General features: G+C 48.6%; 2 protein-coding genes across 3 annotated transcripts in view; one reads left to right on the forward strand and one right to left on the reverse strand.

Annotated features, from left to right (window-relative positions):
* Positions 1-26,422, reverse strand: part of LOC126540715 (uncharacterized) — a 57,580-nt gene that overhangs the window by 20,310 nt on the left and 10,848 nt on the right. The window contains exon 1 of one of the 2 annotated variants that reach the window (XM_050187557.3): positions 2,060-4,014. The exons of the other annotated variant lie outside the window; for it this stretch is intronic. Coding sequence (XP_050043514.2) covers positions 2,060-2,286 — 227 coding nt within the window. The 5' untranslated portion in view covers positions 2,287-4,014. Of the gene's footprint in view, positions 1-2,059; positions 4,015-26,422 lie in introns of those variants that run through there. 2 annotated transcript variants of the gene reach the window in all.
* On the forward strand, positions 14,693-15,284 carry LOC140215956 (uncharacterized). The gene has a single exon (XM_072286271.1). The coding sequence runs from the start codon at positions 14,769-14,771 to the stop codon at positions 15,237-15,239; it is 471 nt and encodes a 156-aa protein (XP_072142372.1). The 5' UTR covers positions 14,693-14,768; the 3' UTR covers positions 15,240-15,284.

The following is a 26,422-nucleotide window of genomic DNA, read 5'->3' on the forward strand; positions in this document are numbered from 1 at the left end:
GATCCCCAAACTGCCTACAGAGAGTAATGCTCTCTGGAAGCAGTTGTAGGTAGTTTAGGAGAAGAGGAACCGAGTCTGACTTCGAACAGTCGGTGCTCTAACAGTCGGAAACAATGTGGCGAATCAAGCCGGAGACATTATGCTGTCGGCGGCCCTGATAAACCGGAACAATAGTTGTTGAAATACCTATTTTCGTCATCGATCCTATAACATTGTCGCGGTTTCAGTTACGTTGTTTGCTAACACTGGCTGATGGACCGAGCATGATGAGTCTTTAGAAGGACGCGGAACTATATGTACTATAGTCAATGCCGCTTATTAAAGGTGCGGTAAGCCAGTGGTTCTGCGGCCGATCCCAGAAACATTTTAATTCGTAATTGTTGTTCGCCATTAGTCAGCCATCTTCGCTATTGGCAGGTATCCACTCTTACAAACAAACTGTTCCAGTGTAAGAACAGTATTCTAAGTACGGGGCTGCACAATCACATGACCTATATTGCACGAGGAATGCACTGCACCATTCAGCGCACAGTTCAGCAAAGCTCTTGGTCCTCGCGGCGATATATTGCGGCCGCTAAACGTGAAGAGTGGCGCTGAGCCTACAACGACGGGGGTGAAGCTGAGAATGCGCACTTGATCCACTGCGCGCGGTTATGCGTCGCCCACGAGGCTGGCAGCTGAAACATCGCCGCGTGTGGGACTTCATGCGCGCAGGCGTTCCGTACGCCCCTGCTGGCTCTCGCGTACGAACAGGAATGCGACGAGTACACTGAGTATATACCGCCCAGGCGCTACAGCGCGCGCGACGCGATGAGCTCGAGAATTCCGGTCGTCCGTGGGGGGGGGTCTACAGGAAGCGAGAGTCTGCGCTCCCGCGCGGCCTGCTTTGTTTTGTCAGCGCTTCAAGCGGCAATTTATCTCTCATTTCATATTTCTTTGTTTCACGTCTTCGAGGGTGGCAGTACGCGTATAGCGATCGCTTGGGCGCTCCGGATTGTTCGTTTCTTTGTGGCCTCGTGTGAATTCACGCTGTCGAAGCATCCGTGTGGGACACAGCGAACGTGCGCTGTGGACTACCAAAGACCCAGTTTCCTCCCGTCGGTATGCAGCTCCAACACGTTTTCGTTTTTAAGTTGATACCCTTTCAGAAATGTGCACACACACCTACCCTGGAGAATGGGCCGTGTGAATATTCCGTCAATTTTCGTTTAGCGAAATGGTCAATCACCCTTGAGGTTCAGAAACATACAGTCGTGTACAAGTCGTGGACAACAGCCACGCCTACATCTCAGGCATATCATTAAAGCTTGTATCTCTCTGACTAGTGGGCCGCGCACACAGAAGAAACGCGGAATTTCGTCGAATTCAGAGCCCACAAGCTGGAACTGAGTGATGCGCCACGACTCTCGAGCGAGTAAATTTTGTTCACCGTCTCAGTTGAATGATGCGTGCACAGGCCACGGCGGAATTCAGCGTTTCCTCTGTGAGGGAGGTAAACAGACTTTCGTTCCCTATTGACGAAGCCTTACAGCTAGACTTAACGCAACAACCAGTTCCTCATCCACAGCAATGGTAACGTGGCGTGGAGTATAAACTATAAAAATTAAAGTGCGTATCCGAATGTTTATGATGTTCAGCTTGCAGTGCCGTATCTCCTGACGCGTCTGCTCATCTGCTGGTCTTACTTAGCTGATGAAAAGAAGATTTCAATCAGAAAGGTAAGAACAGACAGTAGTAAGCATTACGATTACTAACGCTAGCTGAAAACCAAACGCAAGAACCAGAATAAGGGACCTGAAGAGTTTGCACTGAAAGTGTGCACAGATAAAACACCTATCGGACTCCGCCGCCGCGTCTCCTGACCGAATGGGACGTTCTCTACGCCTACAGGGACGAAGACACAGGGCAGCTCAAGGTGAGCGTACAGTAACGGATGGAAGCAACGTCACACTTACACGGGCAATATCGCGCCTTCGGTCAAACCGCCCACCTCCCAACCCCTTCCTGCATTCATCAAAATGGATAGCCATCGAAGTACACAAACAAAAGGACATTTTACCTTGACTTGCCGCGATCACAGGCAAGGACCCTCGTGGTGTCGCCGCGGTCCGGCGCATTACCGCCGTTATCGCGCTGCCGGATCGAGAAGCTGAGAGACCTGAAGATCACTGCCGCGGCCTTCCTGACACCATTCCGTCTGGACCAGGACGACGACAGCTGGGGCTTCGAGTCAACGGGCCGAGCAGCAGCGCCAGCGGCGTCCTTGTGCTCCAGCATCGCGGCCATGCCGACCGCACTCGTCGCAGCCGCCGCTTTCAAGAGCGGCCGCGCAAGCTCATCGACAGCGTCCTTTACCTCGGCGCGGCGGCCAGCCTCTCTCTGACCACGTCCTTGTCAAGCACTGCGAAACCAGCGCAGCGGCGCATGGTCGCGGTCGTCGCAACTCTTCGTCGTCTTCTTCGGTCGGGACAGCGATCGCCTTATGTGGTAACAGTCAGACGTGTCAGTTATGCAAATTCCCTTCCGGTAGGTAGCCCGCCGCGCCACTCGCAACAGTCCGCGCGAGATCCATCTCCGCGCAGCGGACACCCCGACACACGCGCACGCACGACAACAACACGCTCGCGGAGCTAGCGCACGCGAGGCGGGCGACAAGGCCGCGCCTCGGACGCAGCCGCGGTCATGTCGACGACGACGCGTCGCGCTCTGTGTCAGAGCGAGGTCGCGGCTACGTCGTGACACTTCCGATGAGCCGTGAGGGGCAGGTCGGACGGGGACGCCCGCGAACACCTCCCCGGCACTTTCACTGACGCTGGAAAGCGGGAGCGCTCGTTGTCCTCGCCTTGGAAACTTCCGAGCGAAAGCGACGCTGGTGGCACGATCACACACGCCGCTTCCGTGCACTGCAGGATGCGTTGTCGGGCCGGCGGCAGAAGAAACAATAGCTGCGGCGGTTCGTCTCCCACACCTCGTGGCCGCCGCCGCCGCCGCCGCAGCAGCAGCCCTCGGCGCGACGCGCGTACATCACGCCGCCGCCGAAAACACCCTTCGCGAGAGCGAGAGCACGCGGAGAATCCGGTTTTCTTCTTACGCGGGCCGACACCCACACCTGTTGGTTTTCCTCTCGAGCCATTCGCCGCGCCGCCTATGACTCGGCGAGCAGCCGAGCCGCGCGCTGACTTATTGCCATGTGTAAAAGCGGCAGCGTCGGCGGTGAGAGGTATGCCGCATGACCCGTTGATCCTTGACAGTAGTCGGGAATAAACAAAGGCCAGCGATCGCCAAAGAGCCCGTTTCAGGCAGTGATGGAGCGAATGTTTCCATGGATACGAACGGGCGGAAAGTGGTCCCGATCAGTGTATCTTCAAGATTATCTACACGCTAGACGCGCTAAACTTCGAGCGTTACGTTTCGTGTTTTTTTTTTTTTCTTTTTTTCATTGCATGAACCACTACTCGCAATTCCACGAAACAAAATTGTGATGGAAGCAGTCGCGGTGTGAATGTGCCCAAACGCGAAGGGGTGTCGATCATTCATTTCGTTCATAGAAGAAATAAGTAACTTATTCATTTTCCTGTATCGCTTCAACAAAAGCAACGAATGTCATGACATCCGGGACATTAAAACAGCGCCTATTTAACGTAAATATGGTACATACACAGCCTAACATGACATATACATGACAGCCCATAACATAGCATAGCATAGCATAACATAACATAACATAGCCAGTGGGCGAGGTGGCAGCAGTACGAGCACCATGCTTACCCGCTGCCTATTTCTTACGCAGATCACCTTCCTCGCTTGTTGCCACTTCGAATGTGTTGCAGTCCTCTCTCCTGACGTCACAGCTCTCTTGCACCCTCCGCCATCGTCAACGTTCCTGGGTGATTCCGCTGGCTGCTGTATCAACTGTCCTATCTCCCTTACCGATGACTGTCTTGATCTGCCCGCCGCCACACGTGCCCGCAACCCGGGCATAGCTGGCACACTGAACCGTCCATTCACAATCAAGCCCAGTCCCATGACGTCAACGATCATGCCTGTAAATTCCCAGCCGGATCCTTTCCTTCTTCAGTGGGCGAGGTGGCAGCAGTTCGAGCACCATGCTTACCTACTGCCTATTTCTTACTCAGGTACGTTACTTTCAGAATGCCCCCTGCATTCGCTCTGATGATCGATTCTTACTGCTGGTTCTTTGCCCACGCCATTCTCGCAGATGCTTTGCGTATATTTGTAAAAAGTGAGTTTGTCAAAAAAATTATGGGGTTTAACGTGCCAAAACCACTTTATGATTATGAGGCACGCCGTAGTGGAGGACTCCGGAAATTTCGACCACCTGGGGTTCTTTAACGTGCACCTAAATCTAAGTACACGGGTGTTTTCGCCCCCATCGAAATGCGGCCGCCGCGGCCGGGATTCGATCCCGCAACCTCGTGCTCAGAAGCCCAACACCATAGCCACTGAGCAACCACGGCGGATTACATTAGTTTGTACTCGCAGCTCGCTGTTTGTGTTAGTAGATTGTTGCAGAGTGATGATGTTGCAAGCAGTCCTGGTCCTGCACAGCCAACCAAGGCTACTTGCTCCCAAAATAATCTGAGCCTTTCGCAAGGTTCTGCCGATCAACCGTCGGTGTCTGAAATGCTCGCTGACCTCTTGAACACACAGAAAAAAAAATTGTTCAGGATATCGCCGAAATTAAAAAGTTTCAACAATCTTTTAATACACGTTTTGAGACTATCGAGTCGCGTCTGGCCGCTCTGGAGTCCTCGTCACAAAAGCCTGCCGTCGAAAGCGGCAGTCTTAACAGTGAACTCGCACGTCTAACAAACGAAATTCACAGCCTTTCAACTAAAAATGATGAATTGGAAAACCGTGCTCGCAGGAACAATTTAATCTTACAAGTTCTGCCAGAATCCTTCGATGAAGATAATGAACGCCCGTTCTCAGACATCGCAAGATGGTTTGAAGATAAACTTAAAATGAGCTGTGCTCAAATAGAAAGACGCCATCGCCTTGGATGACCTTGACGTGACCATCCGTGACCCGTGATAATGAAACTTCTGGACTACCGGGAGAACGTTTCGGCGTTAAAATGTGGTCACAAGCTTAAGGAAACCGATTATCGTATATTAGAAGATTTTTCACTACGTGTCCGGAATATTCGCAAAAAACTTTGGGAAGCGTCTGAGAGTTTCAGTCACAGCGGGTGCACGGTCCGCATACGGTTTGACCATATATTTATCGATAAAGTTCGATACAACTGGAATAGCGCTTCTAATACATTAGAGAAAGTACCTCGCGTAACACACCACTAAACAGTGTCACACCTGCCTCTCCGCCTTGACTACTTCGTCGCAACACCAATGACCTCCCTGTATTAAATATTAACGCAAGAAGCCTTCTCAATAAATTTTCCGACTTCATCTCTCTAGTATATATATATATATATATATATATATATATATATATATATATATATATATATATATATATATATATATATATATATATAACTTCTCATTTCCCCCATATTGTGGGCATTACGGAAACATGGCTACATGACGGCACATAAGACTCCGAAGTTGCGTTAAATGGATACACGTTGGTAAAAGTTGACAGACCAAATGGCGGTGTCGCCCTCTATATGCAATCCCACCTGAAGTTTTCAGTTCTCGAAACCCCAAGTGAAATTGAATTGCTTTCGGGCAACGTTCATTTGGAAAGGTCATCCGCACTAATGGGATTGTTTTACCGGCCTCCCGGCTCTTGAGATGATCAGTTCGGTTTTCTTAGCAACATCTTGCATGATTTGAAATCATCAAATTTAATACTTATGTGAGATTTTAATGCACCAGGCATTCACTGGCCCTCTCTCACCATTACCAGCTACGACGTGTCTTTCTCAAGAAAATTATTGCGCCTTTCCCTATCACTCGGTCTTAAACAGGTTGTCCACGAGAACACCAGGGAAACTGCTGTCCTAGATTTAGTTTTTCTTAGCTCAAGTCTTTTCGAAAGTGGCTTCCAGTGCTGCGTTACTGACGGGATTTCTGACCACAAAGCCGTACTGTTCTCAGTTTGCTGTATTGTTCCCAAACCGCGGACTGAGTACTGTACTTTTCGTGATTTTAGCCGCGCCAATCATGCAATTACCGACGCACTTAGCGAATCGTTTGAAAAGTTTCATGAATTATCTTTGACCAGTGATGTTGATGTTGCCGTGAGGATTTTCGATCATAGTGTTGAAACGTGTGTTAACCAGCTTGTTCCCCTGAAAACAAAAAAGAAAAATATCAATTCACCGAGCATGACAAGAGAACTACTGCATTTGTCGCGTCGTGTTTCGAGATTGCGCAAGTCTAAAAGAAATGGTAATCCAGTCAAAATTGCAGAGTTCAATGCTGCCAAGGAGGAACTTCGCCAGAAACTGACATTTGCCAAGGATTTCTACCATGCTGTTACTTTGCCAAATTAATGAAAACAAACCCTCGTATGTTCTGGAAATCGATAGTGCCAAGTAATAGTACTTCTAACAGTTTAATTGTTAATGACGTTGCAGTTTCAGATTCACTCACGATTGCTTCCGCTTTTAACACCTATTTTCATTCCGTGTTGACACAGGATAACTCTTCACTTCCACCTTTTAGCTGTGACTCATACCCTCCTATTGAAGACATCGTCGTCTCTAGTTCAGGTGTTCTGAACATGATCCTCCATTTAGATGATAAAAAAAGCCGCGGCCCAGATGACATACCCAATTCCTTCCTCGTTCGCTACTCCCTTTGGACAAGCAGATACCTCTCCGTTATCTGCCGTAAATCATTATCCACCGCCACTGTTCCGCAATCCTGGAAGCTTGCTAAGGTAATTCCGATATACAAATCAGCTAACGCTCAATTTCTGCAGAACTACGTACAGACCCATTTGCAAGTTCTATCCATTCATGCAACTTACTCGAACATATAATATTCAAACACATCACGGGATTTCATGAAAGCCACAATATTCTATCCAATTACCAGCACGGTTTCCGTCGCGGATACAGCACTACTACCCAGCTAATCGAATTCACGCACGATATTTGTCAGTCATTGGATTTAGGCGGACAGATTGACGGTATTTTTGTTGACTTATCCAAAGCTTTCGACGTCGTCCCACACCCAAAACTCCTCTACAAGCTTAACTCCATCCTGAATAACCCTGCTCTGGTTGGTTGGATATATAGCTTCCTAACCCAGCGTTCTCAATCTGTGCACTTTAACGGCTCTATTTCCTCTCCTGTCAGTGTTTCATCCGGCGTCCCGCAAAGGTTCCGTTGTAGATCGGCTTCTTTTCTGGTTATATATGAATGACTTGCCGCATTTGTGTCCGTTAATATTCGTCTTTACGCTGATGATTGCGTCCTCTATCATAACATTAACACAGCAATGGATCATGATTTACTTAATGACTCCTTTGCTTTACTGTAAACAAGAGTTATCAGGCTATACTGTGACCGGAAAGTGTCTGTTCATTCGTCAATTTACAATAATCAGCTTCTGGCCGCTGGCAAGCGCGTATTATGATTGGTTGATCGCTCTCTCGCTCGTAATTCTTTCTGACGAAACGAACATCTTTCAACGCTCTGCAGTGAAGACGTAAAGCGAAGCAAAGTTGGGAGCACAGATTCCATTTTACTACCCGAAAGAGCAGTTATGGGCTACACAAGTGCGTATGGGGGAGTTATCTCACCGTTCCTCTTCTCGCAACAATCCTCACATGTTCCGCCACGCCGAGTTTCATGGCGTCAGAGGCTCGTAGTCCTGACCCAGAGGGATATCTGTCTCGCGTGTGTAATCAGTGCGCTTCATTTTTCGCAACTATAGCCGAGATTTTTCCCCTTCTTCCCATCATACAGTTACAGGTCTTGCAGTTCTTTCATCTCGCCGCCGCTTAGAATGCATAAAATTTTTACACACGCTGGTTCATTCTGAGCGCCTTGTTACACTAAATAATTATTTGAACTTTCATACACCTCCTACCACTAGGAGTTCTCATAATCTTAACCTCATCCCTTTCTTTTGCCGAACGGAGATGTTCAAGCACAGCTTCTTTCCGCTGGCCATTGAACTCTGGAATTCACTACCTGGAAGCATCCGTTCTTTACCTAGGCAAGAATTTTTGAAAACCATTGCATTTACTTGATATTCTCTTGTGCCTGCATTTTGTTTTCTCCCTTTCTTTTTCTCTCCGAGAAAAATCCTGCAGAATATCCGGCAACAGGCACGCCTGCTCCGCGAATGCGGTCACGATGTTACCATTCACTGGGTCCCTGCGCACTGCGGTATCCCCGGAAACGAGAAGGCTCATAGACTGGCGCGCGCTCATCTCTCTACCGCGCTAGCCAGAGCCTCCGATAATCCTTATTCTCTCTTAGCTACCACACCTGAGGTAGCAGACCCAATGGCAGACAAGCATGCGACCAAACAACGACGTGCCGCCTACCTCGCAGCAGTGGGCAATCCACTCTCTATACCGTCACTTCCACCGAAGGTATTCACACGGCGAGAGTCAGTCTTGCTTCGGAGAATCCAGACAAGCACCCTCCTTACTCCTCACTCGTTGAACCGTTTCCACAAGGGTGGCACACCACCACCCGTAAGTGGGTTCTGTTCCATGTGCACATGTCGTGCTGATCTAAACCCCCTTTGTTGGGAGTGCCCCCTCTACATCCCACCAAGGCTTCGTGCCCTGGCCACCATACAGCGGGGACCCTGGCCTTCTTCTCTCCGGACTTGGGCTTGCCCGGATACCACGTCTCCGGACCATGCCATCGAGCTCTGGCGAGCACTGCTGCTGTTCCTTCAGGACCCTGCAGCACCACCCGTCGGCGATCGGCTCCGCGACAGCCACAAGCGTCATGCCGCCCCCACTTAGCTGCCTCCAGGCCGTTCATTAATAAAACGGAGGCAGCCTTACCCTTCCCCTTTTCCAATAACACCCCTCCTCTTTCCACCGCAGCGTCTTCGACGCATTTTAATGTGGAATAAACGTGGTTTCATTCATTCATTCCCTTTCTTTTTTTCTCTTCCCTCTCTCACTGCCCACTCCTGCAATAGCCTCACCGAGACTGCAGTATGTGTAAATAAATAAATAAATAAATAAATAAATAAATAAATAAATAAATAAATAAATAAATAAATAAATCAGCATATTCTGTATAAAAGCAAGCACCTACGTCAAAATATATGTGCGTCTTCCGATTCCTACAATGTGTGGGATCCGCACAATTTTGGAAAAGGCAATATTTATTTGTTTTCTTCGTATCGTCGAACGTATCTTGGTTAGTCGTGGCGGTGCATTTGAGTCGCTTGTGTAGCAGCAGAAATGATAACGTTACGTTTACTTTCTTCATTTTTTCGCGAACACTTCTGTAGAAGCAGTGGACTCGACAGCAAGCAACTCAATCGCAGCAGGTCCTTGCAGGCTCGTTCTGTAGAGTCTCGTTTGTCAAACCATTCCTCTTTCCAGAAGACGTAGCGTTCCCTTTTAGTGGACAGGGCGGAGCTTATCAGCAGGCCGACACCGCATGCGTGTCCTTGTTTCCGCGCGCAAAAGGCGGCCCGCACAAAAGTACTCCGGGGCGAGCCGAGATGTGCGCAGGCGTGCCGGAACCACATGGCCGGAACTTCTACCCATCCGCACCTCAAGCGCACACGCCTATAAGCATCTCTTCCACGCCGCTTTCTATACACTGCTGTCCTTCCCCTTCTATGCCTGCCTTTCTCCGTGACACACTCACGCGTGCAAGCACACAGACAGAAAACGCGAAAGCAGTACAGACAAGTACACACAATAGACGCTGCCTGTACCAGACGAGTTGCGCTCCGTACACGGGTACACCCGAATCGCCGCCGCGTCTTCCTCAAAGCTATCCGCTGTGGCGTTAAATGTGGATGCCTTTTTAGCCAGCATGGCCAGGATCTTGCCGCGGTGTCGTAACTCTGCCAGCCGCGCCCTGCGCACGTGGACAGGTGCCTCAGCGCGCACGCGCAACACCCTTTGTCAAGACGAACGAACTGCTCGCGCTTGTTTGACGGGGCGTTGGCGGCGAGTTGAGTTGCGAGCGAGGAGCAGAAGGCAAATAGAGAAACAGGCCGAGAGGCGAGGCAGGCCACGCTTCACAGTTTACCATCTACAGAAGCCTGTGCCACAGTCCCGTTGGAGTGCTGACAGGACCTTCCCGCAAAACTTTTCGGTGCGCTTCTGCATACGCGATAAAGTTGGCGTATTCGCTTGCGCCCAAGCAGATGCCGTCAGTCGTCGTCGGGGTGCGGGAAGAGCGCCAAAAACGTGACGCGGAGAAAGGCGGAACACCTTTGTCATACGCCGTCGGAATGTTAACAACGCGCCTCCGGTCAGCAAACAAAAGGGGTAAATATTCCTCGGTTGTCACCGCGAAGGAGTGCCATTTCTGTTTCGGCTCGCTTAAAATTTTCATTATAATCAGCAAAACACACGATTTGTCTTTTGTGTGTACCGATGGGTTGGCGATGGCTTCGATGGCCAGAGATAAAGGAAGTTTGCAAAGCTGGCAAACGGCCACCATGGATAACGCTCAAGTGTTCTAAGAGGCAGTTTCATGCCTCTTAACACTCTGTCATTTGTTACCGCCCCGTGACTACAGCTGATTTTGCCGATGATTCGGACGACGTTGAAACTACTCAGCTTATTTTTCGACAGTTACAACGCTCTTCAAGATGACGGTGCCCCCAACGCAAAGGGTCCCGCATTCAACTAATTCTCGCGGCACGGACGTACGCCTTGAACAGGGAACAGAGGGCCGCCCTGAAATATGCAACGTCATCGAGACTACTCTAACATTCGCGCAGAAACGTCTTCTAATTATAACTGCTTTTCAGCGAAAGAGATAAGTAATTGGAGCACTCTGAGAGAGTCCACGTAAACAGGTGTTTCTGGTTTCGACGATCAGACGCGAGGGGGAGCCATATTCACAAAAAGAAAAGCATTCACAAAATCGAACTTGCACCTCACGAACTGAAGGTAACTGAAATGAATACCATGAATGGTCAAGGTAACATCCGTGCACCCTATTAATAATTTTGGCATCCTCTTACATGACACTGAAGTATAAGGAGGTTGGACATCGCTGTCCGTGTAGACTGCACCGCTTCTTGTTCTCATCATACGTAAGTTGCATGCCATAGTCATGTTGTGAATTGCGATACGAAGGAAGTCAAAAACTACTTTTACACCTGGTAGAAAATGTATACTGCCAGCGCAAATCAAACTTCTCCATATGTGTTCATGTGCGTTCATCGTTCACTGCACTTTCTTTCTTATATTGTGGTACAATCTAGTATTGCGGTGGTCCCTACACGGGTTTCTTATTTCTTTTTTTTTTCACGTTTTAATTTTTCACACAGGTTAAACTGGCCTTGTATTGTGGGTTCTGAAGCTGTGGCCTGTAGTGCCACGACTTGTGAGCCTATTCGAGGGAGTTCCTCCTTGAGGACTTTTTGCTTCTCCGTGGCTTCGTTTTTGCAAGAATATTTCTCTTTTTATCGCGTGTCAAAAGAGAAGTCGACGCCTCGACGAAGCTCCTACATCTGCTTACAAGCATTTAAAAAAAAAAACAAGCATAACTGGACTCTTGAAACAAGAGCACCAGGAAACGAAACGGCTTCTGTCATGGGCGTGAAATACAGGTGGGGCTGGCTGTCGCCATATCTCACCGACAAAGACCGGCGTATACAGATGAATACAATGTGCAGTTCGTTACGCTTACATCATTAAGAACTCCAGTGGTCACCTGTTGCGATTAAATGGCGACAAAATACCTGTACTGCCTTCAGGACATGAACGAGCTGCCATCGACACCGATCTTGCCCCAGACGCCGGCGGCAAGGACACGTTACACAAGCGCCGTCCGTACCTGCTGAAATACAGAATAGAACGTCGCGATGTCTTGGCATATTCAGAAGCCGTATCCCTCTGAAAAAAATATATATATGCTATATATATATAGTAGTCACAGTTTGTTGTCATACGCGTAGGGAGGAGAATGGGGAAGTGAACGGAAACACATCAACTACGCGCATTTAGACAAGGCCTTAAGCCAGGCAGAAGTCTCGTTAAATTGCCTTTCCTTCATTCTGCGGTGCTCACCAACGTTGAGAGCAGAAAGACAGCTCTGTAGATTAAACAGCAAACGTATAGGTAGCCGACATCCCGTAGTTGAGACTGAGAAACGGAAACTGAGCTGGGGGTGCCGCCTTATGTAATGCGTAGAGCAGGTAACCAGTGGGAGTTTATAAAACGGGTTCCAAGGGAAGGGCAGCGCGGTACGTGACGGCAGAGGATTAGGCGGTGCAGCGAAATTAGGAAATTCGAGTCAGCTGAGGCAAGACAGAAGTAACTGGAGATCGCTGGAAGGGGGTCTTTGTTCTGTTCTGTTATTAAATGGGCGGCTGATGAGACTGAAATGGAGAGCACCTCGGCTGCCCCGTTTCTCTATATGTTATAGAGCAAAAGAAATAAAGAAATAAATAATAACAGTGCAAAAATAGTCGATGCCTAATTGTAAGATAGAAATATAACAAGCATAAATATTTTAGCTAATAATTAATAATGAATAAAGGCGTTCGTACTGCAGTGAACATAAATTAAGATGATGATCATTCGCCAATCAGTCCGCACGTTAAACTGCTTCGTAAAAAACTTCGATGGGAGCGAAATGCAAAAAAAACGCTTTTGTACTTAAATTTAGGGGCCGGTAATGAACCCCAGCTGGTCAAAATTAATCCGAAATCCCCGACTATGGCATGCCTGATAATTGCATCGTGGTTCTGGCACGCAAAATCCCGGGATTTAAATTTCTTTTTTTTTCGTAAAAAAGAAGCACCTGCTAATATCCGTATGGCGGCCACGTTTGTATTATTATCGCAGGCCTATGTGAAACAGCTCTTAACAGGGAAAATTAAAAGTTCTGTGAATTCGAACCTCGATCACGTCAACCGACGACTCCAGCGGACTCGTGAAGGAACATGTTGCTAGAATAGCCGAAATATTTGAATAAAATCACCTAGGCGAGTTTATTCGACGGGAGAAGTCGCCGACAAGCTAAAACTGGTTTACAGGACACCATGCAAGCACCCTGCAATAATGGCAGTTTCTTTTCCCTACAAGAACGTTCACAAAGAAAGCTAGCTCTTGTGAATTTCACTGTATTTATGTACACTGTACATTTGCATTGTGAGCACTGTTCATAGCTGTTCTCACCTTCAGTTGTACATCACCATTGGGTGCGTTGCCGTTCTCTCCGCGGAAGGTGCAAGAATAAAACGGCTCCCTCAGAATATGTGCGACGGCACGGATTACCTTTCTTTTTGCCCATAACCTAACGCACAGCTCCGCAACGACCTGGTCAAAGCAATTGCGAAGCGCAAGTTAATTTCATTATTTAACTTTATTAGTCCTCGATTACTTGTAGAACCGAAGTGGTCATATATTCGTCAACATTCATTCGTCAACTTAATGCGAAATTTGAGCGTACCTCTATACGGGGTTTCATTTCGATATTATCGGTTGGCGCGGATAATCTGTCTCGTGTGGCAGGTTGCAAACAGAGCGAAGTGTAGCACGACTGCCTCGCTAGTCTGAAGATCGCGACAGATAGCGCGTGGTGACACGTGGGTGCGATTCACAACAGACTCTAAGAAAAATCCCGGGGAAAACGGGAGTAACTGCGCCGTTAGTCCTAAAAAGGGCGCTTTCGTCCCTCAAAGGACTAACTGCATGAATGTGCGTGCCGTGTGCAAATTTCCGAGAGTAATCGTTTAGTCCCTGCTCGGAAAGAGAGGAGTGGGAGGACGAACGGCAACAGTTACTCCCCAGGCACTTCGCTGTTTTCGTCCGTGTCATGGAGCGATGCGGCGAAAACGGTATTGTCCATAAATTGTGAATGGTTCGAAGTTCGTGCATTGTCTATTGAACTACATGCGGAGCAGCACCTTGCCTCTTCGTGAGAAAATTACGTGAAACTTAATACTGGAATGTGAAGAAGCATGACCTTCGTGCGCACCCCATAAATGAGCGATACACATTAAACGCGCAAGTCATTGATAGACGGCTAGATTTTCTTGGTCAATAGTACCTAAGTTCCTTCCGTTCCAAGGAGGTTGCGAACTGAAGCGATGTGTAGCTCAAACGGCACACGCTAAACGACAGAGAAATTGACCTTCTCTGTCGTCTTCGATGCCCCGGTTGAGCTCGCTACACGTATACATGGCGTAGTGCCTCAGTATAAATCACCCTAAGAATACTCGGGCTGATTTCTTTTCGTAGTCGCTTATGGTTGCAAGTACACTCAACGTTAGACTCACTGCATAGCTTGCACAAAATACGGAGTCACTTTTATATTGCCGCACTTTCGTTCCATGCTTAACATTGCCTAAATATCCCGTCTTGTCAACCAAGCGGCGTTCTTGCGTGAAATGTTGCAACTGCGTTTAGTTCATTATGTTCCTAACATAGTAGTGTCATCAAATGTCAAAGATGTCCCACAGGCTCCTTGGGGCTTTCTCAAGGAGGTTGTTGACACATTTCTTTTCTTGAAAGTTAGACTCAGCCTTGAGTACGTGTTCACAGCGAGTCGAAAAGCAATTTCTGCGGCACTGGCTGACTCTATTTTCCCAGATCCTTTGTATCGTGCACCTTATTTAAACCGACCTTATCAGGATGTACTTAAACGCGTCCGAAAAATGTGTGTGCCTCCTGGAGTAAAAACATTTTTCTTTAAATTACATTCGGAAACACTCCCTGTTAAAACTTGGTTGAATTCGAGGGGTTGCTTTGTGCCGTGGTCAACAAACTGTCGGCTCTGTCCACGTGCTGAAACCATAGATCACTGTTTCATAAACTGTAGGGACGCTGTTTTTTTTTGGAACATTCTCCAACGGTCACTTAAAAAGGACATTGACATGACTCCATACTCAATTAGGTTTCTACCGTTTAAGGTTACAGGTGGTCCTCCCTATGACATGTTCATTGTACTTGGTTTATACAGCCTGTGGAGAAGTAGACTCTGTGATCGCCATGCCGAAAGCCCGCGAACTACAAAATCCTTCTTTCGCGAAAGTGCTGCGTATGTAAGAAGTGTGTACGCTGTGCAGGAACCTCCGCCAGACTGGATGCACTTGTTGGATGCATGTGTGTGTTTGCCTGAGTTTTAAGTGTGTAGTTGTGTCCGCTTTGTTATACACCTTCAGTTTTCTTTTCCATGTGATAAAGAAAAAAAAAGCGGCGTGGTGAAGTGGTTAGAGTACCTGGCTTGTGACCGAGAGGACGTGAGTTCGACTCCTGCTCTGGGTCACGTTTTTTTTTTCAGCTCATAATTTTTTTATTAGGGTATAAATGACTAATTGAATTAATTCCACCTTTGCGAGGCATTGGAACGAATTACCGTTACTCCCTTGAGGACCATCGGGCAGGGGCAACTGTTAGTCCCCGAAGGAGTAAGCGCATGAGGAGTAACAGTTCATCCCATATCAGTTCGTCCCCAAAAGGACTAATGGTTGTGGCAAATCAGTTAGTCCCCAAAAAGACTAACCTCCCTACCCCTTTTAGTCCTTTTTTTTTTCTTAGAGTGCAGCAGCAGCCGCTCACAGACTTCCCAGACGACGCCAGCTACTCTGGCGCCATCTCGTAGCCATCGTCGCCGTACTACGCTTTTCTTCTCACGCTGTCGCCATACCCTCCTCTGCTTTCCGCCTCATGGTTCCGCTGCACTGCCTCTCCGCTTTCCTCCTCGCGTCTTTCATACGCCGCTGCGCTCCGCGTTCGCTTTCATCTTTCGCTTTGCTCGTTCGCTCGGCTACGCCAACTCTCGCCGTAGGAACTAGCGCCTAAGAGCTCCGCTATACAAAACCTGCTTATGCCGGTGTTGAAATATGCCTTTTAACAGCATGTTTCCTTTCATTTAATTTTCCTTAACCTTCCAATCCGCGCCTCCTAAAATAGATCTTATCATAAATATGGACATAAGGCAGAATTTATGGAAGCACTTTCCGGACATATTATGTTGACCATCTATTTTTCCTCAAGCTGGACCGTGCATTGAAATAAACAGTCGTAGTGTTAAGTCTAGATCAATATCCGAGCTCTCAGTGTATAAGCGAAGATATATTACGGAAAAGCAGACCTACATGTCCGTAAAAGAAAAAGAAAGACGGTCACGGGAAGGGCTTACAAAGTTCGACTTCTTACATAGCGCAACGCGCGAAGCTCGCTGCTTCCGGCTGTTGCGAAGTGTCGTCCTTTCTCCTGCCTTACCGGTTGCTGCAAGGTTAAGGCTTCTGTGGATCACGACCCTTGTCGGATTCACTACATAGCTAGGCCTGGCTCGGAAGGCGCCGCTCACTATAGTGCGAAGCTGCTCCCCATGTAGGTCGCTGGCTGTCGAAAAAAGAAAGCAAGGCTAACCGCTTGAGTTGAAGCGCCAGTTTATATTGCACTGAACGCCGCCTGCAGAATACAACACGCCGAATCGAGCTGCATATAAGATATACAGCGGGTGCTCCGCTGCAACTCGCCGAAGGAGTACAAGGGGTCAGTCACGATGTTGCTCGCATGCGCGTGGACGTTTTCCGTGACTGACAGGCATGTTGGGTCAGCATTTCGCTCATACTATCGCGACTGGGTGTCGTCGAATCGCGGACATTTAAAATACCAGGCCCATCTGAATAGCGTCCGACCTCATTTATTTTAGAAAAAACTACAGGGCACAGGCTGGCCACACCGTGCGACGGAGGAGGAGGATCTCTGGCGTTATAGTGCACTCCGCCAGTGGCGTGACCTTCGCCTGTGTCTGCTGTTGCGCAGGAGCATATTGTGCTCTCTGCTGTCGTCTCGCCTTGGGTGCGATTTTAAACGAGTGAGAATGACGGAGCTAGCTTAACAAAGGTACTGCGTAACGTTCTGTGCAAAGCTTTGAGAGCAGAAGCAATGCGGAAGGTCCGAAGAGCATTTGGAAATGATGGTCACGCAGCAGATAAAAAAAAAAGCTACGCTGTACCGGGGACGCAGCCGCAGTGAGCTACGTGAAACTACTTGTAAGTATTGCAGACGGAGTATGGGCAATGTAAGGTACAGAAACGACGTAATCTAATGCAAAAGTTACCGTTATTCACGCTTAAGGAAGCTCGCATGCCTATTTTATGTTGCAGCTAGTGGAGGTCTTACGGTTTAATTTTATCCCTGTGATCGCTCCCTATTCGTAGTGGGTCCGTTTCTTTTGCAGAAGATGTTTGGCCATTAGATTAAAGAAATGACCCCATCCCTTATGAAAGGCGCCCGAGACTGCCCCTGCGCTAAAGTTACTGTATATGCTACCTCGCCGCACTCGTATACATAGATGGTTGGGATACCTGCGCTTCCTCAATCTCCTTCGCTTGCGCTCGCTATATGGAGACGGACACGTTCCATAGTGGTCAAAGGGGTTGTATATCCCTTTGTCTCGCTGTTCGTGTCTCTTGACACCATTTGAGGACCTTCGCATCGAACGCAGGGGGCCATAGCCGAGCAAGCGTGAAATTTCTGCAACAAATAGCACAATTATAGTCCTTATCGGCCCTGATGAGCGCTGGTTCGAGTTTGGAGGGTTATATCGACTACTGGTTTGGTGGATTATCTCTCTCTCAAAGGCACACTCACGCTCGGATCAACAAACGTACTGCCGAGCTATATGCCTCTCTGAACCCCAAATGAGATGCTAAATTTAGCTCCGATTTCGTCATGAGTGGCGTGACAAGATCTTCATCTGCGCATGCTACACATGGTTGATCAACAAAGCGATTCTTTACTCTACACAACGATGTCAAAGTAAGACGAGTGTGTAGTGCGGTTGCAAAGATACAAGCGATAGTGTTATATAACACGTTTCCACTACGTGCACTTTAGCGAGCGACCCCCTCGGAACGGTTTTAAGAACGTTTCACGTCAAAAATACTGTACAACCACTTCAAGGAAGGCCGACCATCTGCGGAGAATGAGCCGCGCTTGAGAGGTCTTCAGCAAGCCAGAATGATGCGATTTCTTTGGTAGTGCGAACCATGATAATCGGAGATCATCGGCTAACTGTCAAAGAAATTGCTGACCTGTTGATAGCAACAAGGATGGCGTGAATGCCATTTTAAAGACGATTTGAGTACGCAGTGAATGCCAGAAAAATTTTTCCAAGGATATTGATAGAGGAATCCGATGACCTGAAAACTGCGCAATGATAGCGTCCGTTTTCGTGCAGCTCACGTGATCTCGGCACGGCACAGTAATTCGGCGGTTTGTCCAGCTCTTTATACTCTCTGGACAAATATGGGTACGTGCTATTCCTGGGTGCTCCCGGAAATCGCAAGGCCACTGAAAGTAACGCACTTCAAAGCCTAGATGACACCTAGTGAAAAGAAACCGAGGGGGTTTCCAGGACTCTTTCGAGAATTCCGTGACCAGTGGGACTCGGTGAGCATGTGAAAGCAAGGTGGAATTACCTTTAAGGAATAGGACGACAAAAACACCATGATAAGCTTCAGCTTTCTTTTTTTTTTCCTGGAGCATGGATACATTTCAGACAAGTCTCGTTTGCAGCTGCTTCTGTAACCGCAACTCCAGAAACAGGAGGAGGAATCTATGGTTCTAGTTCAGATCGCCTAGAAGCGCAGTTGTTTTTCTTGTGAGTCGACTGAACAAGCAGCCAGACTAACCTCGTAATCCACTCGCTGTTATAATCAACAGACACTAAGAAGTGTCAGTCAGCGCTCTCTAACCTCGATCGTCGAAGAGTGAGAAAGAGAACAAAGAGGAAGAAAGCAAAGTTTAAGAGGAAGGGGGCGTCAACAAGACGCGCGTGCGGTTTGTTACCCAAAACCGAGGGAAGGGATTAAGCATATTCGTTCATAACGTGACCTAAATGCTTTGCGCTCTGCGAGCTTTATTTCTTGTGCCATTGCACTCTTCAGGAGCCACCTCCGTCCCTCATTTTTTTCTATTTCTAAAGTTTCTTCCATTTTACTTTGTTTAGAAATATGAGAATATTCGGTATTGCATACGCTGTCCGAAGGTCATTTATTTTTTCGAATATTTGCATTTGATTCGAGGCCTTATAGTCATAAATGTGAGTGGACTCAAACTCATCTGCGTCATCCGGCTGCACCAAGTCCACATATCTCCTCAAGGGCCGCACCACTAGACGTGCGGCGCCGTTCTTTTTTTTTTTTTGTGTGTGTGTATGTTTTTTTCTCCTTCTTTGTCCTTTTGGCTCATTGCTTGAGACATCTGGCATGTGTTGACCCACCGCTGTACCTTAGTGGCTGCGGGGTCGTGCTGGTGAACACGAGGTCGCAGGTCCGACACCGGTCCCATTGTGGTGGGAACGGAATACAAAAAAACGCTCTTGGACCGTTCTTTGAATGGTCAACCCCACGTAGTCTAAAGTAATACGGTGTGGCCCAATACAGCGTGCCTCAGAATCCAATCGCGTTTCTGACACGTACGTAAAACACAAGACAGCATTAAACACAAACGTCAAATGAACCAGAATGAAGGAAAATTGTTCAACCACGTGGGCTAACTGACAAGCAAAAATTACAACGAGAGAGAAATCGCTGCAAGAGCCACAATGCTGACTTTGCCTATATATTGAGAAAAAGGAGCTTTGAAATTTCATTTCGCAAAATTGACCTCACTGTTATTATTCCCTGTGCCCTTACTCATGGAGCTTCGATTCTTACCATCCACTGAAACTGTGCTTTGGGGTTGGGGAGCAGGCGGCTTCTGGAGGATGTCTCGGGCACAGTCGCCCGTGTGTTCGCACAGCCGTCCAAGACTATTATTGCTTCCGGCCACTGGGCTCTGAAAAGTGCTTATTTATCCGTTTTCTTTTTCTCTCACGCATTTCAGTATAGTCTGTCTTTCATCTATTGCATCTGTAACTATGAATCCGTCCTTTCTCGCTATTCTGCAAGTGAAGTGTGATTTCTACAATCATTAGCTTCATTCACCCCAATCCTAGTGAAGCAAGGAATTTCATAGACCTAATCATTCAATGGCGTGAGAAAAGCAGCCCGCTTCACGCACTTAACTGCATGGACAAACATCTCGTAGTAACTTCAGTGCAAAGTGAACACATTTAAATCGTTCAGCGCATTGTAACTACGGAAGAAGCAGTAACGTCAATGAAATTAATGCCGAAAAACAAGCAATTTGCGTTTCGTATCTGTGCAACTGTCAGCAAACGCTCTTTGTTTTTCTGTCATTTGTCATATCCTTTCCCCAAAATTAAGGGAGGGGGAATGAAGGGGGACAATAAGCGAAGCATATTGCGGTTCAGTGGCTTCATTTATAAAGAACGATCTCCAAAAGAAACAAGCGGAGACGGGGCAGGGAAAAAAAGAAAGTGGTTAAAGTTTTCCTAACAATTGCATATACAGCACGCGTGCAAACATACGCATGCACGTGCACACAGACTGCCTCCAGAAGGCCCACACGCATGATCAACTGAAGCACTTATAAATCAAGCACAGCAAATTATACGCACGATCAAAGAAAGCGACGATAAAGCAGACTGCCGCAATCGGCGCATCATGACACAGCAATGATTGTCATAAGCTGGACGACAGACTGTCACTGCAGTTGCCAGAGAAATCGTGCTAAGGGTTCGCCCATCGCTCGCGCTGATAGGCCTATAATGTACCAAATTCACAAATGCCCAATTAGAGCAGGACAGCATTTGTGCGGAAACTGAAACCACAGTAAGACGCCACAGAACTTGGAGGAGACGTTCATGCGGGCATGTGAGATCGCCGTATATGTAGATTGAAGACGGCGTGTAGGTATATGTTGCAGTCAAACATGTGTGCCTAGCTTTTTACAAGGCGTCACGTACAATATGCGCCTAATTTGTAAACGCGTTGCGGCTGCACGTTCCGTTTAAATTCTGTCGTAAGACGACACACCTTATAATAGAAACATCACAATAATGTCCGGAAACGTGCTGTCACAGCAGCTGCCTTGATTATCACACGCAACAAAGTTCCGTCAGAGCTATAGCTGGCTTTACATACAACAGCGTAATTGTGCACCACATGCGAGGGATCGGCAAACAGTTTCTTAAAACGCACAGCGCTGGGGAAGAAAAAAGCACACCAGTATACCACGTCAATGCTCACCAATTATCGCAGACGTTGGGTGACGCCGCGTGTATGTGTGGTACCCGGAGAGAGCGCGCGTTCTGCTCCGTACAGTTTCAGAAACCGCGCAGGCCGAGAGCCGCTCTGCTTGCTCGCCGAGACGAAACGGTGCACGTCCGTCTATAAGGTGCCGAGAATAGGACCATTTCAGGAATCTTCAAACAGGAAGAATTGCGGGCCAAGTTCGAAAAAGAAAAAAGAAACGCGATCGGCGAAACACCGACGAAGAAGCTTACACGCGTATAGCTCTCATTCGGACCTCGTGCGCATGCAATAAAGGTTTCTCTTTGCGTGTGGGCGGGGCGAGCCAGCCTCGAAACGGAAAAAGAAGCACGCGGTCAAGCCAAGGTGAAATCGAGAGCAAACGCGATGAAAACGGGCGAAATATGGGCGGGGGGGGGGGGGGGGGGGGGGGCGTTCGGGCTTCCGTGACAACGACTGGAGCGCGTGGCCGCCGCCGAGGGTCAGGCCTTTGCCGCGCGCACGCGAGCGCGTGAAAAAAAGTCGGGAATTCGCGTGACCGCGTGCGGGGGAGTCACGCACGCGCGCGACGACGTCGCTCTCACGAGGAAGCCGCGCGCCGATGTACGCTCGCCCTTCTGACGTGCGTGCGCCATCGGGACAGAGAGAAAAAAAAAGGAAGCAGAAGCGCGGCAGCGGTCCAAAAATGAACGCGACCGCGAGTTTCGCTCAACTGCGCAAGTATGGCGGAATATCTGCAACGCTGCCCGAGAGAATCACGGACCTTGTCTTTCGAAGCGTTTATTTTTGTATGCGGATGCGCATACCCGCAGGGGGCTACGCACTTGTGTTTTGTATGCGGGTGAGGCACTGCGGACCAATGCAACACGTGGAGGAAAGAGAGGGAGAGCGCTTGGCATGGGTTTTTGTCTAATGAAGTTACGATTAATTTGTTTTCACTCACGGAGAACGTTGCGTGGCACGGCGAAGTTGATATCAACGAGCCATCGTTATTCTTTCAACTATTCTTTTTTTTTACTTCCTGAACCAAAAATATTGATTGTGTTGTCAAATTTCGACTTGTGCACCTGTATTTCATCTGCTCGCGACAGTAGATGCTGAAACTATTGTCCCAAAGAGAGATAAATGTTCCAAACGTGCTTGTGGGTCTATTTGAAAAAAAAAACGCTATCCATTACTGACCTGAGTACGTATCCTCTAATTTTTCACGACGAAAGAAAGAAACGCGATATGGCCTGTATAAAAGAATAAAACTGGCAATTTCACCTTTGCTCAAAGCGCGCTCACGATGTGTATATCCATCCACGGTGTACTAAAGCACAGCCACCAGATTATGACATTGGCAAGTTATAAACAAGACCCCTTGAATGCTAAACTTCCGAACAACGCAGATAAACATATTCCTGAGCTCGTTACGATTGCCCTTATATACGTCAAGGATGGAGTCGCGCATATTATACGTGCACGCTTAATGAAAATGTACGCATATCCACTCGTGCTATTTGGAGGCAGCGTACCATAAAAGATCGGCTATCCCACAGGCTTCGACCGCACAAGTACATCGCGCCGTCCTTTAAGAGCGCCTAAATCACCATCACATACTAACAAAGTTTTTAAATAACAATTTGAAGCAGCAAGAAAGGCCAAGGATCAAAACGCTTATTGCAGTATTCTCCCATTTACACCGCACGCATTTATTTATTTATTTATTTATTTATTTATTTATTTATTTATTTATTTATAGATTAAATGTAAACTCTCCTGTAAATATTCTGAGACCAGTTTCGTCATTATCAGGCTGCCTCTGGGCCTCAAGTGGCATCTATGCCACGCACTCCGCTTTGCAAAGCCTCGAAAACAAAATCTCGTCATCGCCTTCGGCAACTCACGAGCACCGGGAGTTCACTTATGTCCCATGGAACGACCTAGTACTCTGAAACCAATGCTGGACTTTCCTTTCTCTCTCTCTGTCTCTCTCTCTATGGCGGTAAGCCACCGACGCACAAGAACATCAGGAACAAGGAACAGCGCGGCATACAATATACGAGTGACCCTTTCACAGCGGACTTCGAGCTCATCACGGGACCGCCGCAAACGTATAGATGACAAATCTTAAAGGCTATCCGGGACAGCAAGCGTTATGCAAGCGGTTAGATGGCTCCAGACACGAGCCCTTATCCGATAAATACCCGCCATCCAATAAATATCTGCGGCCCTCAGAACCTGGCCGCCCACACTCATATAGCATACGCCGACGCACTCGAGAGGCAAGCGGCGAAGCGCCATTCGGCCAAGGCAGAGAAGACGAGGAACCAAACAGTGGCGTCAATCAAGGCTTCGGAGACAAAAAAGAAAGCGCGAAGCGCTAGCAGCGAGAAGAGGCTGACTCATTGGCCTCTGGGATGCGCGTACTCGCGCACTCCTGACTGCGCGGGCCGTGCATCATTTGGCTCCGCTAGAGTCACTCTGTCATTCTCTCGCTCCGTGCCAATGTTCCTCCGGCGGTGCTCATCAGCAGAGCCCAACCAAAGGTGCTGCTGCAGGCGAGGCAGGCCTCGAGGGGTGAAGACTCGAGAGAAAAGAAAAAGGGAAATAAAAGAAGGAGCGAAGAAGACGAGCGAGCGCGTGCTAGCTACTCGAAAGGGCCCCTCTTTTTTTTTTTTTTTTCGCAATAGGGCTCCTTCGGCGTGCGGCGCGCAACTCGGCGTTGACATAGCCCTGACCGCTATACCGCGACGGAGAGGCAAGCACGGCCAGGCCCCCCCTTGCCGGGCACAGCCTGCGCGCAAGCCGCAGTGTACGCGTACACAGCGCCGCACGCGCATACGGACGAGGCACCGGGTACGCGAGCAAGCGTCTGGTTTCTAATCACGGGCCTTTTCGGATAGGCGCGACGCCTCTCCACGAGAGGCGCGGAAGGATTATTCAGCGCTCGGAAGGCTTGTCGCAACGCCCGCCCAGAGCGCAGGCTCACGTACAAATGAATGCGTGCGCGCGTCCTGTCTGCCTGAAGCGGGTATGAATAAAATACGAGAAAGGCGGGGAAAAAGGCGTTGTTGCCGCCGGTGCGTGTCATTTCGTTGTCGCACCACCGAGATGGAGGAGTGTGCACGCCTGCTAGTCGGGGACAAGCGGCGTGACGCTAAGAGTCGTCTTCGCTCGGCGCGTTTCAAGGTCTTTTTCTTTTTTTTTTTTTTCGCCACTCGCGCGCGTGCATAGGGTACCCGAAGCATGCAAGCGGCTATGAACGTGTGCGCGATCGAGCAACAATTGTGCGACGCGGACGCAGAGTGGCGAAGCGGGAAGCGCTCCGCGTGCATGGTTTCGAGCGTGCGACGCGAGGCCACGATGGGCGCGCGCAAGGTTCTCGCGACGCGGAGACAGCTGGCACTCGTCACTGCTTGCGACACTTCTTTTTAAAACGCAGAGCTGATGCATTTTAACGCCTCTCGGGCTCCCGGGAGTCGCAGCATTGAGAATGGCAAAACAAGAGAAAAAAATCTGGCAGAAACCATCTCAAGATGACTGTCGACGTTAATGCGATTAGCATTGATGCTATGCAGCAACATAGCCTGTTGTCACTGCCGAAACGCGTCACGTATGATGCGCGTGTGTATACTGCAGCCGGGTTCCGCTCTCGCGCTTCCCTTCATTGAAGAGCAGCACGTACCCAGTGGCAGACACCCAGTGACCCATCTTGCCGTCTAAGAGGTTCATTGAAGAGGGGGCGCACGCCCAGTGGCACATACCCAATGACCCAACTCGGGGTAACATAAAGTTGGTTAAATCCGGGTATACATGCACAGATACCGGAAAGTACGTGAAGCATCCTATGAAATAATGCTAATCACATTTTAAAAAGAAAACGAAGTTCTTTCGAAGAGCAGCCAAGTCTTCTGATCAGGTAGGGTATGTATACCTACAGACTACAGGCATACAGATCGGCATACAGACCTACAGCGGTAGGTACACAGAGTCACAGATGAGCGTTAGGCAGTATAGCAAAGCAAGATGTTCTACAACGAAGGAAAACCGCTACATATCGACGACTAGCGTATGCTTGTATGGTAAGCTTTTCCCGCTGTCTTTAACCACTAAAAGAGAGATGAAATGGAGTATAAAATGCGCACCCTGCCCCTTTGCACGAATGGTGCAAAGGGGCAGGGTGCGCATTCTGCGGCTGGGTCCACCTCAGCCGCAGAAGAACACAATTACTAGAGCTCAATAAAGTTTTCACTCACTCACTCGCCGTCACATTAACACACAAGGTGTTTATCCGCAAGGAAAATGCGCACTCAGTCGAAACCTTCATCGATACGCCTACAGATCACTATTCAGAATGTTTCCGTTAAGCAGACCAGTTCTAAACAAATTTAGCTGTAGGAACCCTGCCACAGCACTTAATTGTCACAACCTGGAAATGTACTGCCTTAAATTTTAAGTGCTTCGATCGCTCGCACAGCTATTTAATGTGTGGATCTTGCCAATTGTGGTGCGCGGTGATGTCGCCGCAAACGTCAAGATTCATTCACTTCGTTCGCAGGGTTTAACATACCGAAACCATATATGCAGCGACCTTATAACGGACGCCGTATAGGGGGCTCCGGGTCAATTTCAATAGCTTGAAGTTCTTGGTGTAAACCTAATCCAGACAAACGATCGAATTTTATTTTTTTCATTATTATTATTATTATTCCGCTATATAAATGCGGCCACCGCGACCAGGATACGAACCCGCGACCTCGTGCTCAGCGTCAGAAGGCTGTCATTGCCACCAAGCCACAGCGGCAGACCGAACGTCCAGCGTCCGGTCACGAGCAGCGTCGCAGGAAGCAGCAAACGCTACACTTAATTAACCGTTATCATCATTACCCTACGCCGCCTTTTCCGGTGAACCGCAAAAACAAAACAAAACGATTAAAAAAGAACCGGTGTTAACCAGCGTAGAGCAGCAGGAGCCCGGACAGACGTACGTACTCTCTCTCCTCGGTGTGCCCTCGGATCACGCGCCACCACTCACCGCGTGCAAAGTGGCAACGCCGAAGATCGTGCGTACCCACTCGGTGCCGCGGCGCCCTCGGCTGCAGCCCCGCGAGGGTAACCTTGTGGCAGGCTCCCTCGTCATTTGTGTGCCTGCGCCTCCCCCTCCTCCCCTTTACCCCGTGTAAGCGTGACAATAAGCGAGATGACTTGCC

The sequence above is a fragment of the Dermacentor andersoni genome, chromosome 2 (assembly GCF_023375885.2).
Source record: "Dermacentor andersoni chromosome 2, qqDerAnde1_hic_scaffold, whole genome shotgun sequence".
Lineage (NCBI taxonomy): Eukaryota > Metazoa > Arthropoda > Arachnida > Ixodida > Ixodidae > Dermacentor > Dermacentor andersoni.

Coding starts and splice junctions, on each gene's coding strand:
- LOC140215956 (XM_072286271.1), top strand. CDS start 14,769: ATGTGTGTGCCTCCTGGAGTAAAAACATTTTTCTTTAAATTACATTCG.